Source organism: Brachyhypopomus gauderio, chromosome 2 (genome assembly GCF_052324685.1).
Source record: "Brachyhypopomus gauderio isolate BG-103 chromosome 2, BGAUD_0.2, whole genome shotgun sequence".
NCBI classification, from domain to species: Eukaryota; Metazoa; Chordata; class Actinopteri; order Gymnotiformes; family Hypopomidae; genus Brachyhypopomus; species Brachyhypopomus gauderio.
In genome coordinates, this window is record NC_135212.1 from 16,757,313 (window position 1) to 16,775,508 (window position 18,196).

At 40.5% G+C, this 18,196-nt stretch overlaps 5 protein-coding genes across 6 annotated transcripts in view; 2 read left to right on the top strand and 3 right to left on the bottom strand.

Annotated features, from left to right (window-relative positions):
* Positions 1-7,709, bottom strand: part of LOC143490239 (uncharacterized) — a 43,506-nt gene extending 35,797 nt beyond the window's left edge. Inside the window, exon 1 of the mRNA XM_076988888.1 lies at positions 7,632-7,709. The gene's annotated coding sequence lies outside the window, so the exon portion shown is untranslated. The remainder of the gene's footprint in view (positions 1-7,631) is intronic.
* On the top strand, positions 41-7,136 carry LOC143490270 (uncharacterized). Of its 2 annotated transcripts, none has more exons than XM_076988901.1 (6): positions 41-756; positions 1,112-3,015; positions 4,586-4,788; positions 5,121-5,242; positions 5,935-6,058; positions 6,227-7,136. In XM_076988901.1, exons 2-6 carry the CDS (start codon positions 1,269-1,271, stop codon positions 6,353-6,355), a joined length of 2,325 nt encoding a protein of 774 aa, XP_076845016.1. In that variant the 5' UTR covers positions 41-756; positions 1,112-1,268; the 3' UTR covers positions 6,356-7,136. The 2 variants fall into 2 exon arrangements, with proteins under 2 accessions (XP_076845016.1, XP_076845026.1); XM_076988911.1 differs by having other exon boundaries at positions 4,589-4,788.
* Positions 7,710-7,823: 114 nt separating the features above from the next.
* kcnk6 (potassium channel, subfamily K, member 6) lies at positions 7,824-11,771 on the top strand. Its single transcript, XM_076988949.1, has 3 exons — positions 7,824-8,142; positions 9,165-9,560; positions 11,083-11,771. The coding sequence occupies exons 1-3, from the start codon at positions 7,824-7,826 to the stop codon at positions 11,313-11,315; spliced, it is 948 nt and encodes a 315-aa protein (XP_076845064.1). The 3' UTR covers positions 11,316-11,771.
* A 1,071-nt stretch (positions 11,772-12,842) lies between these two features.
* Positions 12,843-15,636, bottom strand: sertad3 (SERTA domain containing 3). Its single transcript, XM_076988962.1, has 2 exons — positions 15,388-15,636; positions 12,843-14,577 (listed from the first exon to the last, which is right to left on the bottom strand). The coding sequence occupies exon 2, from the start codon at positions 14,570-14,572 to the stop codon at positions 13,751-13,753; it is 822 nt and encodes a 273-aa protein (XP_076845077.1). The 5' UTR covers positions 14,573-14,577; positions 15,388-15,636; the 3' UTR covers positions 12,843-13,750.
* Positions 15,637-15,843: 207 nt separating this feature from the next.
* Positions 15,844-17,833, bottom strand: blvrb (biliverdin reductase B). Its single transcript, XM_076988975.1, has 5 exons — positions 17,627-17,833; positions 16,849-17,012; positions 16,468-16,555; positions 16,237-16,368; positions 15,844-16,151 (listed from the first exon to the last, which is right to left on the bottom strand). Exons 1-5 carry the CDS (start codon positions 17,709-17,711, stop codon positions 15,997-15,999), a joined length of 624 nt encoding a protein of 207 aa, XP_076845090.1. The 5' UTR covers positions 17,712-17,833; the 3' UTR covers positions 15,844-15,996.
* Between the last annotated feature and the right edge of the window lie 363 nt (positions 17,834-18,196).

Consider the following 18,196-nt stretch of genomic DNA (forward strand, 5'->3'; position numbering starts at 1 on the left):
AAAGAAACGGGGAGAAAAAGGCCGATATCTCAAGAGCAGCGTGCCAAGAGGAAGAAGCGTAGAGAGGTTCATAAGAGCAGTGAAACAAAACGACATCTGTTTTACAAGCCAAGGGGGAGTAATGAGACGACGAGAGATTTTTAGATTTTCAATACGCATTCACTGTATTGTCGTTATTCATTCTATATCGCCTACCCGTTACCATTCTGGTTTTAAACGGTTGTCTACATGCTGCAAAAACTGTGGTGGTAGTCACCAGACCTCAACAGCCCTCGTAATACGTAATTGGATCTGTGACTGACGTAGGTTTTGAGACGTGTGTGTGTGTGTGTGTGTGTTGCGCGCTCGCGCCATCTTTTGCGTAAGCGCAGCAGTATTGCAGGGCGCGCGCGCGCACGATTGCACAGCCTTCGGTTGGTCAGATGAGCGCGCGCACTGCTTCTGCGTCTCCTTGTCGCGCGGCTGCGCTGTCGGCAGGTGTGACGCTCCAGATAGCAGGACTCATGACACGGGAGCTTTTATTAGAGAATCGTAATGGCCTGCAGAGTCATCCAATTGGAGGACCGTTTGTGCCCAAGAAACCTCGCTAACGGCTTTGATATGTGATGGATTAAACGCCGAAATCAAGACGTGTCGGGAATTACATGAAGATTATATTAAAATTCCTCCTTTCCCACACCTTCAGTCACGGCCATTTGGTCCATGTCGTGATATGTGGCCCCGTTAGTACTTGAAAATGATGGACAAAACATTGAGGTAAGATATCAGATTAATTCAGTTTGACGATTTATGTTCTGATACGGATATTTGAGAAATGGACGCGGTGATGCATGTATTTTGTGTAGCCTGGATTCCTAACGATAATTGATTATTCATAATAACATGATCATTCTTCTTGTTGCATTATTAGTGAAATGTATAGTGGTGAACAAATACTGAATTAAACTTAATACTGAAAACCTGACCATTTGTTGCCTATAATTAGAGATGTGGTCCAATATTATACTATGTGAGGACACTAGGCCTATTGGATACTCAACATGTAAATGTTCTGGGTGTGTTTTTTAATTATTTTTCTTTAACTGTGTGCTTGTGTGTGAACATTTTGCAGGGGAAGTCTCCTGGGAAGATACTTTTATTCTGTTCAAATTTGGCATTGAAGTGATGGAAAAAAATTTCACTGAGCATATTTCACACTGATTTAGGCAGTTTTGCTCTGGTCTAGCACTTATTTGCATCCGTCCTTCTGCCATCAAGTCCCCACCAGTATGCTACAACAAAACAACAACAATAACCATCCCTGTCTGGACACGGGGCACAGAGAGACGCTTCATGGGCGTAAGCATAGAACTGCTCCATTCAGCAGTGCCCTGGAGCTGGGGGCCATCCCACTGATCAAAGGCCTGAGAGCATGGGCTATAAGTGGAGGATACTCCAGAAGCAGGAGAAAAGATGCCCCCCAGACACCCCTCCCTAGAGAGAGAAGTTGGGTTAGCCAAGTTGCAAGTGGCCATAGAAAAACGGAGGCCGGCGTAGCTTCGTTCCACACTCCTGGGGTCAGACAGGGAGGGCTTGGAGCTCTGGTGACAGTGGCCACACTAAAGGGCTCAGAGGGTAGCAGACAGACTCAGACAAAATGTCTTTTTCTCAAGGCTGAGGGATGTAGTTACCTCTGTACTGTGAGCAACAAGGCAGCTGGCACAAGAGGTGTGGGCCAGACAGCGCATGTACATTTGGTGAATGGAAAAGAGAGGAGAAATAAGGATGATGTGGGAGGTTTTGAGTTCAAACCCCAGGTTATCCCAAAGTGGAGAAAGTCAAGTAAAGTGGAAAGGCCTATGGACAGAAGCGTGGCAGGTGATAGTAAAGGGAGTGTTGTCTTCTCACGGTTAGAACAAGGACGGATAGATAAAAGGCACTACTTCACCACACACCTCAATGAGCAGAAAGAGGCTTTCACTGGAACATCAGCCATAACTCAGTGCCTGAGAAACAAACCCAGGCATGGAGATAGGGGTATACAGCCAGGTCTTGCAAGCCAGAATGATGACAAGTCTGACCTACACAACTCCAAGCTTTTGGTCCTGCCTGAAAACTCTGGATCTGCCAAAGCTAATTCCAGTGTTTGTGAGCAGTGCTTAGGCCCTAAAACTTGTAATTGTGAGGGTCATACGGGGCAGGAAATGCCTAGTCCTTACAACAATGGCCAAAAGGCCACAGGCACATGTGTAACTGATGCAGGTCACACTACAAAATGCAAGGATGCAAACTTTGTCAGTAGTCTGCCAGAATTCAAAGAGCTCAGCTCAGGATTTCAGGTGCTTATGGAGGTCACCAATAAGAGTAATGTGGATGAAGAGGTAAAGCGGAAATTTAACTTCCCCTATGGAGAGAGTAGTGTAGCTCCTGAATACAGGAACCCCTCAGACAGTACTGAAGCAAAGCAGCAGTGTAACAGGAAGGACACAATAAATGAAGACTGCCTGACCTGTTATACTGGGCCTACAGAGAAACATGAGGCCTTGGACGTGGCCAGCAGCACCCAGCAGGGGGCAAATGTGGGGCAGTGTCATAAACCTGTAGGAGCGGGGGAGGAGCAATGGTGCTCACAGCAGCCTGTGGAGGACGTAGATGCCGAACCTGAGAATTTTGCTAAATCTCCATCACGAGGCACCAGCTTTTCAAAAGCCGATACTGGTGTTGCTGCTACCTCCCTACTTAATCCTGCCCCCACCACCTCCTCAAATGGCGCTGGAACCATAGCAACAGCCCCCTCAGCTGTAAGCAAGCAGGAAGAGGTTGGAGCTACAGTTAGGAATGTGGAGCTCCAGCCTGGCTCGGAGCAGGAGATGGGCCTGGATGGGCACATGGTGGCCATGAAGAAGAGGCCTGTTGTGATGGATCAAGAAGAAGAGGATGATTTTGGAGTCTTCATGCAGGCAGGAGAAGAGCAGATCTGGGCTGAAGGGTTCAACAAGCTCCAACAAGTGCCTTGTAGCAAGCATGACTGTGTTGGTAAGTAACTGCAGCGTCTTAAGATAGATTCGGTTTTATCTACATGGAAATGGATTGCTGGCTCTTTATGCTTTTTATCCATAAGAGCAGTGAGCTGTGGAGTTCCTAGGCAGTGGAGGAAAAGTAATTTGGCATCAATAATTCCTAACACAGCAAGCCTTTCTCAGGGCAAGCATGTCTCAACACCGCCCCTGGTCAACACTCTGCACACGCCAGCACAACCCCCAACCCCCCTGTCTAGGGCCAGCACCCCGGTCAACACCGGGGTGCTGAGTTTTCCCAAAACTGAGAAAAAAATGTGAATATTTCAATAATTACTGAGTTTCTATGAATGCCTACTACCTCTCCTTTTCTGGCTATCTCTATACGTCTTTTAGTCTCTATTTCCCAGTCTGTGTCTATCTCTATCTATCTTTCTGTGTCTCTTTCTCTCTTAAGACTTTCTCCCCCATTTCTGTTTTCAGACGTTCTCTGTGCGATATCCTGTTAGCATTGAGCAGTATTAAAGAGGCAGTGGCTTAAGCAAAGGACGTTGGAGAAACTTGCCACGTTATCTCCATAGTAACACGTCTTAATATGACCTGTGCACCTAAAGCAATGATGCTAAACATACTGATAATATTCAAAGCAAATGGGCCAAAGATTATCATCTCAGAATTTATACATTTTACAGATACAGTTGAGCTGCCACATCACTAGGTTTGTTCATTCACTGATGTTCTTGTCATGTTCACTTGATGACATGTTCTGGGTCAATATGGTCTCTTGACTGGGGATCTAGGTCCTGTCCTTCATGTCTACAAAATTACTTGATGTCTGAACATTATGAAAGTCACAGTCATCTATAATGCCCATAGGAAAGCCCTGTAGGTTCATTTGAAAGAATCCTCAAGTAGAGTTGACTGGCAGTTTGGGCACATCTAGAAAACACATTGATCTTCGTGTTAGGAACGTCTTAAACGGAAGGATGTTCTTTGTGTTTCGGGTTACGGGAGCTTTTGGGAAACGTACTTCAAACGTAAACGTAAACCATACTTCAAAGGTAACAGGTATATTGTTAGTTTATACTCCAGAGTCTCTAGCTATTTCTCCATTGTCCTAAATACATCATGCTCAGTTGTATTTGTTTAACTTCTGCTGCATTTTTTTTCTGCATTTGCCGCTTTAAATTCTTAAAATTCTTTACATTCAGAATTATTGTACATACTGTATTGGGAATGAGGTAAGTAGGAAGAGGGATTTAATTGAAACAGTTTTTTGTTGAGTAATGAAATCAGGTCATTAAAGTAGACCATTCAAGAAAATAGGCCACTGAAAACAGTGTCTCTACTGTATAATACTGGCTGTAACAAGGCAATGACATAATAACATGCCTATGTAAAGATATTTAATTTGTTTAGTATTGCTATGCACGGTTGTTATTTAGTCTGAAGTAAAACCATTTAATTTGCTAAATTTTTATGGTAATGTTAATATTTGAAGAAATGTAGATCAGATAAAACTTGATTTTAAATTTTAAAGGCATTACATTTTAATTTAATATCTTCTACAACTCTTGCATTTGCCTCAGCAGAATATATGAATCCCTTTGATGCAAATGAACCTGTGTCCTGGGTATCTAATTGGTCTGGAGTCCAGACATCCCAGCAGTCAACTGATTCATGGACTGCCTTCAAGCAGGAAACTAGAGAGGATGAACAGAAGATCACTGCCCACTGGTGGTCCCATAAACCAGTGGATACCACACACCTCACACCATCTCTCCGTAATGTGGTAAGACTAATTGTTCTGTACCATATAATGATCATAGCTGTGTTTAAAAGTATAGCAGTATGTAACAGTTAATCAGTTAACTGTGATTACAATCACTTGCTTTTGGATCAGTCTCAATATTCAAAGAAGCTTGTCTCACTCCTGGTGATTGGTTTCCTTGGTCTTTTTCTTCATAGTGATTATTTAACATTCTGCACATTAATAATCTTTACATAAGTCTTGGTGATGATCACTTGTATGTTGATCATTTTGTAAATGCCAATCATATGGTGTGTGTGTGTGTGCGTGCGTGTGTGTGCGTGTGCGTGCCTGCCTGCTCCTGTGAATTACAGCAGCGTGTGTTTTTAGAAGCCTTCCCCTGTATGCAGCGTTCCTGTGGAGATTCTGAGTGCATTCCAACACTGAAGGACCTGCTGTGGGCTCCAGCTGACATGAACAGAGGCAGAAAACCTGGGTGTGTTGCGTGATAACTGCGGATATCTTTTGGGATATCATGAGTACATAGCTCGGTCTTATGAATATTTGCATTATTTTATAAGCTACAAGAATATTTGATGATGGTAGAAGTCTGCTGAGCTTCTTCAGCTAGGCTTGCCTGTATGATGACCTCTTATCTGCTGCTGAGTGTGTTTACAGAGCTCTCAGTTCATGGACCTTTCACTTTGCACTCTTTTCCATTTTTTCACGCTTGTCATGAAACAGGTGATATGAAATCAGGGTAATGGAGCCTGAGGTTGCATATGGTATTTCTTTGTCAGCCTTAGTAAATAAACTCTTGTGCAAGTCTGAGAAATGTCTCATTATGGATCCCACTGGGTAGCCAATCATTTTTGAAAATTGTTTTATCACTCTACATTTTATTCGTTTCACAGTTAGGAGGAGCATATTGCCTATAGTGTCTTACTTTATTGTGGAGTTTTTTTTTTTTTTTTTGCTAATTGCGCTTTTGTGTTATTTGTGAAATGCTACGTAGTCTTATACTGCCATCTTGTGGCAATGAATGAAATTTTGGTATTACATCAGTTGACACGTTGGAACAATGGGGTAATTACAAAAAGGTTCCATTAAATGAACTATTTCACTTTTTAAATGCTAGTTTGTCACTGTCCCTGACACTGAATGCCATCAATGAAATTTTATCTTAAGGAACCTCAAGCCATGGGATGGACTTCAGGATCTGGACCGGATGATTGATCTGAAATATAAGGGAGCAGAGTCTATGTCCCATACATTAGTCCTTCAGTCACTACACTTTGGAATCCCCAACTCTGTAAGTTATGATCTTTTTAATTTTTTTCTAACGGAGCAAAATGAGATATGGAAACATTATTTATCAGTGAAAATAAGTAGTACTTGGTGTGTTTATCTAATCGGTTTGTATCTACTAAAGTTTATTATAAATAAAGATCTATGCTATAATAGCCATTTCCTGCCTCAGGAACACATGCACAGGAGCAAGCAGACCGCTGCCAGGTTTTCTCCCAACCTGCCCACCTCCAGCCAGAAGTTCGGCAGTAATACTAAAAGAAGACTCTCTTATGACATCAACAGGAATATTGTGGCCTAGCCTGCGTAGACCTAGTCAAACCCGCAGAACTGTGCTGCCCTCTCAAACATAACATGAAGTAAGGATGAACTGTTTACTTTCCCTTCACGGATACTTGCAGTTTGACCCTCTGCCCTCTTCGAAGTCAATTGGAAAGGTTATTTGTTGAGTTTTTTTACTATGTCAAAAAAAAAGTTTTTTCCAACTATTTGTGATGTTTAAGCTATTAAACACAGTAGACACCAAGCAGGTATTTATCATTATGGAAGGCTCATACTAAGGTGATGGGGTATATGGATACATACATCTTATTGATTATCTGACACAAGGGCTGAAGTTACTGAATCTCTTTCTGTCACATGCACAGTCCTCTTCCAATATTGCAGGAAAAGTCCAAATATATACTGTGCAAATTATACTCCTCTAAACACCCGGATACTGCTTTCAGTATTTACCTAAAGTCATTGTGTAAGATCATATTCTTCCAATTACAATGCTTTCTTTTGATGTTTCCCAGTTGAGTGTTGTCCAATGTATGAAAGAACATGACTTGATGAAATGAACATTAAACATGGACATACAAGAAAACACACAGAGAGATACAGAGCATAAGGGGAAAACACATTTTTTACTTTAAATGACATTTCCTTGTTACATTTGCTTTTCATTCTGAATATTAAACTGTAGTGTGGCATTTTTAATAAATGTGAAGATCACATTTTTTCAGTTTTAACACCAGTGTTCACAGTTTAACATACTTCATGTTGATTTATTATAAGAATAAATGAATTCATGAATTTGACTTTGTCTCTGGTTGTATTCACAGTTATGATTTTTAATGAATGGAGATGGTGAATAATTTATGACACCCAAAACACATTGATCTGTGTATATTCTAAGATATCCCCTACTTTCTGTAGTTAGAAGAGGTTTCTAGTTTTATAAATAGTGATTACAAAGCTGCCATGTTTGACTCAAAGTGGGTATAATATCGTCCTCTCAGTACGTGACTCCTCATGCATTACATTTTGTTTGTGAAACGCCATCAAAGAAGGCGCAGGAAGCCCGCTCTTCTCCGTTTAAGATAGTTTTTGTCATGTAGAAAGAACAGGCGACCATATTATTTACTGAATCAACCATGAACCGCAACGGACATGTGATCACATCAGGAAGATATAATTCAAAGTAAAAAAACAACACAACACATACCGTAACGACGTGTAAGAAGTAGCATATGTATGAAGCCATTTGTATTTAGTAGTATATTTTGCGGGCTATTCTGGGTTGAGACACTTACCATTAACTTTTCTAAGGGCAGCACAAGATGCCTCGGAAGTTATTAGTTACAATGCTGAGAAATTCCTTCAAAAGTAACTGCGATCTGGCAAAGCTGTTGGTGGAGGGAGGAGTTGAATTAGAGCCTAAAAGGAGAAGCTGCCAACACCAGTTTGTAAGACGTAGATGAGGCGTGTATCACTCCTTCACAGCGATGTCCACTGTGTTTAGATCTTTATGTCTTCTCGCCATCCTGATATTTTTATACTTCACCTATCTTTTACTGGGAGCGCTGGTGTTCTCGGCTATCGAGCGACCTGTGGAGGAGAATCTGAAGACCGAGCTGAATTCTCTCAAAGCCGAACTTCTTAATAACCTGACCTGTATTAATGCCACAGCACTGGAAAACTTTTTAGTAAGAGTTTTAAGAGCTAACAAATACGGAGTGTCCGTTTTTCACAATACATCTACCAATTCAAACTGGGATCTAGCGTCGTCTTTGTTCTTTGCCAATACTTTGGTAACGACCGTAGGTGAGTGGATATATACGACGATGAGAGCAAGCGTATTTGTCCGTTAACATCTGTGCATTGTCAACTTGTTTATCTTAATGTGGTTTATTATTACAAACCAAAACAGGTCGTCGTTTTCTTTTTTTTATGTTTTTCCTCAAACAAAGCAGTGCAGTAATGCAGCATTGTGAAATGACACGGACGTAGCCGCTCAAGTGCAACACACACGGTTCATGTCTGTAGCGACAACCATTTATCTTCTACACTAACCCGTGTGCCATCATATCTAATTCGTGAGAGTCCGTAGACACAAGAAAATCGTTAGAGGCCTAGAATAATCAGTTACCAATTAAGACAGAAAACTAAAATGTTTTGCATTGAAGGTGCTTTCACAGTCGAGTCAGTTTTGTACGTGGGCCTACGTGACTGTGTGGGAGTGTAGTGAGCTGATGAAATGTTTCTCACTGCACTTCTGTGTGGAGGAAGTGTCCTTATCAGATCATATTAGCTGTGGGTGCAAATGAATACCATGTCATCGTGAACTCCGGTGTTTGCTTCTTTCAGATTCATACAGCCTGCAACGATCGATTCTATACAAGATTGTGGACAAAGACCTAGAAAAGTTTGTTTTAACTAGTGAAAAGGGATAATCTCAAGTTATTGTGGAACAGAAGCAGAGAATGTTCATACTGTATAAAACGTGAATTGGGATGAAAATGTTTTTTTTTCCCAGTAAATGCCTCCATAGGAGGTAGATCAACTTGCTGTTCTACATTCAGGTTTCCTTTCATACAACATGCTAGTCTGTACTAGATGGCCTTCATTTGCATGAATCATGTAGTGTGCCATTATGATGTATTTTTATGGTTACTCTCAAATACACCCTAAATATCAACAGATATGTGAATTTCTCCTTCAGAGCAAAACTTCATAATCTGTTGTCAGACGTAGAGTTGCTTGGGGGGAAAACCCTCCAGAGGGAAAAACATCTGGAAATCAACATTGTATTCACACAGGATGCTATTTCTTTGCTAATTCCTCAGGCTATGGCCACACAACCCCTCTGTCGGATGGGGGGAAAGCCTTCTCCATCGTGTATGCTTTGTTTGGCGTCCCCTTCACCATGCTGGTGCTCACCGCGTGTGTGCAGCGCCTCATTCAGCCGCTGACTTGCAGGCCGATCAAGCGTTGGCAGCAGTGGACCGGGTGGCACCCGCGCACGGCCTGCTCCGTGCACTTCCTCATCCTGGTACTGATCGTGGTGCTGCTGTTCTTCGTGGTGCCAGCTGTGGTGTTCAGCCACATCGAGGGTTCATGGACCTTCCTGGAGGCATTCTACTTCTGCTTCATCTCCCTCTGCACCATCGGCTTGGGGGACTTTGTGCCAGGGGAGAGGCCTGACCAGCAGCTCCGACCCCTCTACAAGCTCTCCGTTATGGGTAAGATGGTGGGGTAGATAAAAGTGGTGATGCTAAGACTGGTGATGTTAAATCTGGAGTTGAGCCTCTTGTACAAATACATATACTGCAGTTTTAATGTATAGCAGTTTAATATGAACCTTGACTGCACTTTACTAACATTACTGATGCATTTTACTGCTTATCGACTTCCCACATTAGTTAATACAGTACTGATTTTCATATGAGATGGTTGTGTTGCATATCTAATTTCTTTTAAGTCAGTAATGCTGCATGACATTCTTTTATTGACGTATTGAGAGAAAACTGGCCCAGTTTAACTAAAACATGGAAGACAGCAGTCAAGTATTCCTGCTAACACTGTGCAGATGTCTCATGAATGTTAAATAGGTGTACATATGAAGATGTGCATTACGTACAGTATTATTGCTTAAGGATTTGCTATGTGGTTCTGGATGGAACCTAAAATGCAGTGATCTTACTTTGAAGCACGTTTGTAAGCAAAGGACATTTGATGTGGAATGGAGGCAGGCCAACATTAACACCAACAAATCCAATTTAGCCAAACTCTGTTAGTTCAAAGTGTTAAAGCAGTAGGCAAATTGGAATGTTTTTTTGGAGAGTATTGGAATATAAAGCTGTCTCCAACCATTATTTGAGGTTAAGGCATCAAACTTATGCTGAATGGATGTTCTTGAAGTCTGCAAGACATCCCCTCACACCTCAGCAAGTTAGTAGTTACCTTGGGGGTGGAACGGTCATTGAAGGCAGAAGTTACATTCGCACCTTTCTTTACTTGGGAGGTTTCTGCTCATGAGAACACAAACCTGTTGGCAAACATTTAATTATTTTGTAGAGCCGAATGAAAATGACTGAACTTAAGTCTTCACACCAGCTCACTACTGCTCCAACATATACTGCGGTGACTGTCATATGACCTCGCTGAGCTATGTGGAAGTGTGAATTTCCCCCTAAAGGTTCAAACAAACATTAGGGAATTTCCCACAAATCACTTGAACTCCAGTTATTCTATTTATTAATAGAAGCATTTTTAGAATCTGCTCATTCACTCTTCCTAGGGAACTGCTTATCATATGTGCTATTTAGGTCAGGACAATCCAGTACAAATGTTTTCTAAAGAGGATTATAACAAGGGCTGGCAAATATGCTTGTTATGTTTGTGTGCTAGATGCAGTCGTGTGACATATTTTAGCCATTAGCTAATCTTTTTTTTTTTTTTAACACTGAGGACCAGTTAGACCTTTTGAATTGTTGCCTCTGTATTGCATTTATGTGCAATATATGGCAGTGTTTTTGGCAATAAAACCCTATAAATGGTAAAAAATAAAATAAAAATAGTTTTTGTAGACAAAATGGATTTGTATAATTATTGAGAACTACTTTCTTCCCAAATGCCCTATAGTGTAGGTTAAAGTAACAAAAAAATAATTGAGCATAATCTACTGTCAAACACTGTGGCTTACATCTCTCTCTCTCTCTCTCTCTCTCTCTCTCCCTCTCTCTCTCTCTCCCCTCCCTCCAGTATATCTGTTTGTGGGCTTGACTTTCATGTTCCTGGTTCTGCGCTCCTTTCATAAGCTGGCAGATGTACATGGCTGGACCACATTCTTCCACCTGCCCACCTGTGAGGATGAAGGTGAAGACGAGGAGCCCATAGTTGAAGCTCAGGACAGAGAACCGTGTGAACAGGAGACTGCTGCTACCAAGCCGTTGGATCCCAGCTCCCAGGTCTTCTATAACTCCATGAGCAAATAAAATGCTCGCTCTACCTCTGGATTTCCCAATTGTTCCTGTAGTTGTCAGCGCAGTAGAATTGGAAAATAAAGGCAGAGTTTTACAGATCCTAAAAATGTTGGCATGAGTTCATGTAGTACCTCATGACTCGTGCTGGTTTTGTTGCCCAATTTGTAGGTGAGACTGAGGGAGGGCTGTAGGTAGGTGGGCGGGTGGGGTCGAGTACGGTGGACTCTTCCATATGCCAAAGCTTGATTTTTTGATGACCTTGATGGCCCCTATTAGTTCACCAAGTCTGTGGTCAGTTTTGGTCTAGTGTTGTTTTTACATTGCCTTATTAAACTATGCAACGGTTTATTAAATTTAAATGAATTTTAGCATCACTGCTTCTTGTAGTGTGAAGGTTCAATCTGCCACATGCTGGATAAAACAGTTGTGCCTTATTGTAAGTCTTGGTTAATAAAGTTGTTTACCCAACATTTCCTTGCACCGTTGTCTTTGAGCTGCAGTAAGTACAACAAATTGTAACCATGTTTGATTAATCTTTTATGTTAATTTCTATTTGTGTACCACACTCGAGAATTGCAGTGATGCAATAGTATTTTAAGATGACTGACGGATGTAATGTTGGATAGGACTGTGCAGTGTTGTCAGTTGGCTCTTAGGGTGTGCTTATATTAGTTCTATCTTGAGCGGTTTCTTACATTTGAGAGAATTGAGCAACAGAATGTCTAAAGTAGGACTTTGTAGTTTTCCTGGATGTTTTTTTCTTCATTTTAGATAAGATGGTAAAATCTTTTCTATATCTTCTTTAATCACTGCATTAAGGCAGGTCAGATATTACGTTATGTCATATTTTAATTAAAATACTCGTTTTTAAGATAAAGCATATACATAGCATATGAACAAAAGGATGACTACTTAATAGTAAATTATCTTCATTTTTCTTTGGTGCCTTTGGATCATAAAAATTTACACAATAGTAACTGCATTTCTCAAAAGGTCATACAGTCGGCACAACACAACAGCCCATCGCTTGCTCAAAATCCCTCATTTATGACTCAAAAGAATGTCAATGACATGTCAGTGTCATCAGAATGCCAATCCCTTGTACCATAAGTATTTTGACTGTTCTGTTCATAAACTATGTTGAGAACAATTACTGCACATCTGATCTATTTTACAAAAAACCTGGGCAATTCCTCTGCCAGTTCAGCTCATATAAACGGTTTCCAAATTTGGTTCCTTAAATGTTAAGCATTGACCCCAAGGATCTTGCTCCAGTGTTGGCTCCAAAAATAAGACCAGGCATACCCTTCATGGTGGGTTTCAATTGGAGTGGGTAACATCCCATGTTGCAGTGATTAATAGGTGGAGTCCTATTATTGAGTCTAGAATTCTGGGGCTCAGAACCACCATCTGCTACACTTTATAACTGTTTGGAGGTCTCCACCTTACCCAGAGCCAGTGTTGACTTCTTGAAGTGGAAGCATACAGCTTCTCCTCACACCTAATTTAGAAGGCCAGATATATGTTTGACTCATGGACTTAAGGCAAGTAGTGTTTATTATAAAAGTGTAAAGTAATAATACTTAACAGTAATAGTTTCATAGTTTGCATAACTGTCGATTTCCCCCAAAAGAACAGTGCAACTATTCCATAATGCTTAAATGGTAAAATACAGAGGGGGTAAACAAAGATGTAAACAATTCTTCCAATTTAACATTTCAATCAGAGCATTACTGAATCTGGGTTGGCTACAAAAAATAGGTTTTACCAATAACAGAACTCCTTTGCTTTTAACAGACGCTCAACATTACTAATTGTGTATTGGTTGCATACATAATAACAGATGGAGCATTTTATTTTATCAGGGCACCTGGTACCATCAATTAGAGGCCTACCTTTAGTCAACAAATTTAGAGGCCTATTACATCAAAGTGCATTTACTTCACACCAAGGGAACATATTCAAGATTATGCTAGTGAACACTAGGTACAACATTAAAATACAATATCCTCGATCATGGTAAAATATAAACTTGTAAATAAATTGAATGTCAAGTTACATAACACATACAAAAAAATTTTTCTGAAATCTCAGAAGTTTCCAGAGTGGAAGAACTTTGATTTGAATATCCTCAGTTTGATTGTTTTATAAACCCATGTCTGTGTAACCTCAAACATTCACAATGATGACCCTACGTCAACAGAAAATGGTGATAAAGAGCCATGGCACTCTATATCAAACATTTGAGGTAAAGGAGCAAAAATATGCAATGCCGACTATAAAAACGAACAGCTATCATCTCTACACATTTTCATTTTAAAATATTCATATCCTACATTATTTAGTCAGCAAACAGCCAACTTGAGAATAATATTCAAATTCTATGGCCTCTAGCTTCAATTTCTGTGCCACTTTAGAAATCTTTTTGCTTTTACTATCATTTAACATCAGAAATGTACTAGTATGTTCATGATATGCTCTAGCTCATGCATGTCCTGTGTCATCTGACCATGGGGGGGTGAAGCCGGAGTCAAATTAATTGCAGATGAGTTGCTAAGAGGTGGAAGATATTTTACAAGCTGTTCAGGAGGAAAAGGGAAGGAACATGGACTGAGAACATTCGCCTCTGCCTCAAATACAGATGTGTCAATGTCCAACAACAGGTCATCTATAACGGTTTCATGTAGATAATCAGACATGCTACTGGAGGCCCCTACAATGGATGCTTTGCTAGTATCAATCTGGTGGCTTATGGTAGAATTCTGTTTGAACCTTGCGTCTCCTGGCAGGTTCTCCATAGAAGCCAAAGGTAAGCGCTGCGGTACAGATGGTTCACAGTCACTATCTAGCGCTGCATCAAGATCGTTCAGGATGGCAGTAATAGCGGTCGCCAAGGACAAATCCTTTTCTGAAGTCCAGGCTGTTAAATCATCCTCCATGTCTTCATCCCCCAGGGAGCAACGCGATGCATTATGCCCAACAGGAATGGAACCTAGCTGGGAAAGGAGCCCAGGTTGTTCCTTTGGCTGAGTGTGTAGATTTGGATGGGAACTAATTCCAGACAATTGCGTTTTGACCTCTGATTGGACTTGACGTAGTGTATTAGTGATGAGAACAGACCGTAGTAAGCTTGGCTCTACAAGGGCTTGGTCTCGCTGGAACTTGTCCAAGGAGATGTCCAACACTGACTGCAGCTGGCTTTCCCAGACAGAGCCTCCGCCATCATCACTCCCGTAGACTTTACGCTTCATCCCCCTGGCCACCATCATGCACTCTGAGAAAATATTATACCAAAAACACACTGAGTATAATTGGACAAGGATATGAGATACCTTCAATAGCTCATTACCTACATTATTAACTACAGTGGTATGCGCAGTGTAATTGCAAGTGGACATATGATGCCTGTAGAAATAGCTAACCTAGCTAGCTAGCGACTAACTTGTCCAAATTAAAAATTAATTTGTTGAAAATTTAAGTCGTTGTAAACAACACGTATCGCCTTGGTGTGGATAGATTTACATCAAAACTGAAATAACTTGATATTTCCTGAAGACATTTAGCAGTATTGGCAAACCAAGCCGTCCTGGCTAACTTCACCACAGAACTGTTCATTCACTCAATGCCAACAAGTAAAACATTAGCCATCTACCTAACTGAATATTCGATCAAAGTAAGCAATAAATCCCACAGATATTGTTAACTAGCTATACTGGGTTTGGCTGTTACACGTAGACGAACCTAAAGCTATCAACTACACTTTAATATTGATGTACGTGATCACGTCGGTAAAAGTAGCCATCACGACTACATATGCTAGCTATGCTTTAGCTAACTTTACTAGTGGTTCGGGAAAATCTGGCTACAAGATGGTAACCAAGTATACTTTCAAACATTAGTCAACCAGACATAGTAGGATATTAAACGTTCAACACCGTTGGCTAGTTTATGTAGCTTTAATAAAGTTAAGTGTTAAATGGCCAACTACCCATAACCCCGCCGACGACGTTAGCTAGATAACTAGCTAAATTTAAATGCTAACAAGCGGACTACAAAGCAGGAAAAATACTCTCATCACACGTACCTGCGAATTGATGCGTGTCCCTTAGAAATCTTCCAAATAAGCGAGCTCGTCGGTCACCTCAATTCTCTATATTAGATAGCTCGCCAGATAGCTGGTTCGATATACTAGTCACTTCAAAGCCGGCGACTGCTTATTCCGAAACACTGATTTGCAGGGATTTTTTGTGCTTCCCGCCTGCGATTCAAGTTTTACGCGGGGCCACACAAATTATTCTGGGTATTGTAGTTTTCAAGATGCTTCCTAACTCCGTTTACGTAAATCGTTGGGATAAAAGTTACCGTATAATTAATATGTAGTCTAGATGTCTGCAAAATCTATTTTATGTCACGAATTCACCAAATGAAATAATGAAACAAGTTTTTGCTATCAAAATGTAATTTAATAGGAAAGAGAAATTTAGTTTAATAACAGTTTTTTTCCTTTAATTGTACAAACAGAAATATGGTAAAATAGTTCAAATTTGTGATATTGATTATTTTGATTATGAATGTGGTGGTAGAAATCTTGAACAGGGACTTTAAGTGCAAGGTTACAAATAACTGAAATAAATGTTAGTGTGTTACTGAAAAAGTTGTAGAGATCCACTGGCATGGTTAATGCCTGATTAGTTTAACTGTAATCTCCCCAAACACCTACTGTCTTTCCATCCCACTCTGAGGTGGAAAGACAGCTGACAAAAAAATGGCCAAGGTCATATTTGGAAATAACTCTTCCCTTCAGCATGCCCTCCGTTACAGAGTACTTCTCTGTCAAAGGATGGTTATCTGCACAGAAAGAAAGCTCATAACTAACATGTTTAACTTCAAAGTGAACTATTATATGATGTAACTCCAGAAATGGTGTTATTACCAGCAATGTGTGGGGGCATTACTGCCACATAGTCCAGGCCTGACTCCTTCAGTAGTGTGTACATTCTGTCATGGTCTTCAGTAACAGGGACCAGGCGGGGAGGAACCTTAGCCCGATCCCACAGGAGAAAAGCTAAGGTGATGAGAGGGGAGAAATTGAGACCCAATTTTGAATTATATCTATGGAAGTTTAACACTCACTTAACACATAACACACATTGGAAAACCATACCTGACATGCAGCCAACAACCTTGCGGATCCCACGGGCTTTCATGGCCTCCAGAATGTTCCGTGTTCCCTCAGACATCATGGTGGTGGGACCAGCATTTTGGAGAAAAAAAAGAGTCCTGATAAATAAGGTAAATATGTCACAGTGTACTTTGCTTTTATGGACAGCAGCCTAAATGTTAACTACTGCAGAAAAGGTTGCACAAGGTTGACAATATACTACAGGAATTAATTTCATACAGTTCATGAAACCCTGCAGCAATACAGAAATCCAAAAGCGGGTACTGATTTGGCATAGACATACACATTTCTAACACAAATGTTTACATCCTAACCAGAGAGAATTAATTACAGCATTCTTAATCATCGCTCTGATCTTAACTCACTGAGGTCATTCCTGGTCCCCAGGATGATGATTGCAGCATCCTGACCCTCCAAGGTCTTCTTTACATCCTCTTTGTTGAGGACGTCTCCTACCACTACTCGTGATGCTTTGTGGTCAGCAGGGAGCTTGGCTGGATCTCTCACCAACACAGTCACGTTGTAGCCTGAAACAGCAGACACCTTGTCCCTAACTCTCTAAAAAAAAAGAGGTTTCTAATGAAAAGGCACCCTCAGTAGGATGTTATGCACCAAGTTTCGAGGTGCAACTTAATTATGTACTTAGGATTCATGTATTAATTTAAATTAAATTTTAACATCCGTTGACCGTTATTTTAAAAGACCGCCCTCTCTGGAGAACACTGATAAAGCACGACGTGAACGTTAATCTTATCTTTGACTCAGCAATGCACCACGCGCACTATGACTCAACAGAAATGTGTAACGTTACCTGACTCAGCGCTTTCACAACTGTGAAACAATAGTTAATGAAAATGGCGACGTCTCTTCTGATAGTTCAGCATTACAGTATACAATTCGTCGAATGCCATTCATTTCTATAAAAGGCAGGGGTAGCTATCTAGATTGCCCATACACTAAAATTTCATAAAGCTCACACTTAGCAAAAACTGGAAACATTTTAAAGTTAGTATTTTTCGTTGAAGCCATAATGCAATGTTTTTCACACCATGACCTCCTCAGTAGCACAACAAACGCATAAACTACTAGTGCTGCAAAAGTTATTGTTTCCTTTAGGAATGTTTTGTCTCAATAATCTTACCCGCAGCAGAAGCGATAGGTACTGTCACCAACCCAGTCATTCCTGTGGATCCAAAGATCGCCACGTTTTTTATTGCATCAGACATTTTTCTGAAAAACAGCCTATTTGTTTCTTAGACTCAATTCAGATACAATTCCAAGGTAGGATTGTAACCTCCGACTCATTCAATATGCAGTTCCTCACTCACTCCCTCACGTCAACACTGTCAAACAAAACACATCCGAGTCCCGAATCAGCTCCGCCCAGACATCCGTTTAAAGGAAAAGTACATTCTAAATACGTTTCTTTAAAATTGATATTTATAGCGCAAATCATACTACGATCGAAACCTGATTATGCACATGAGTTATTACATCAGAAATGTAATACAACAGAAATGTTTGGTTTCATTCAAAACACACGTTCACTGCAATGTGGTCTGGCGTCCTCACTATTTCCAGTCATTTAGGTATATAGCCTATATATATATATATATATATATATATATATATATATATATATATATATGCCTATATATATATATATATATATATATATATATATATATGCCTATATATAAAAAACTATTGG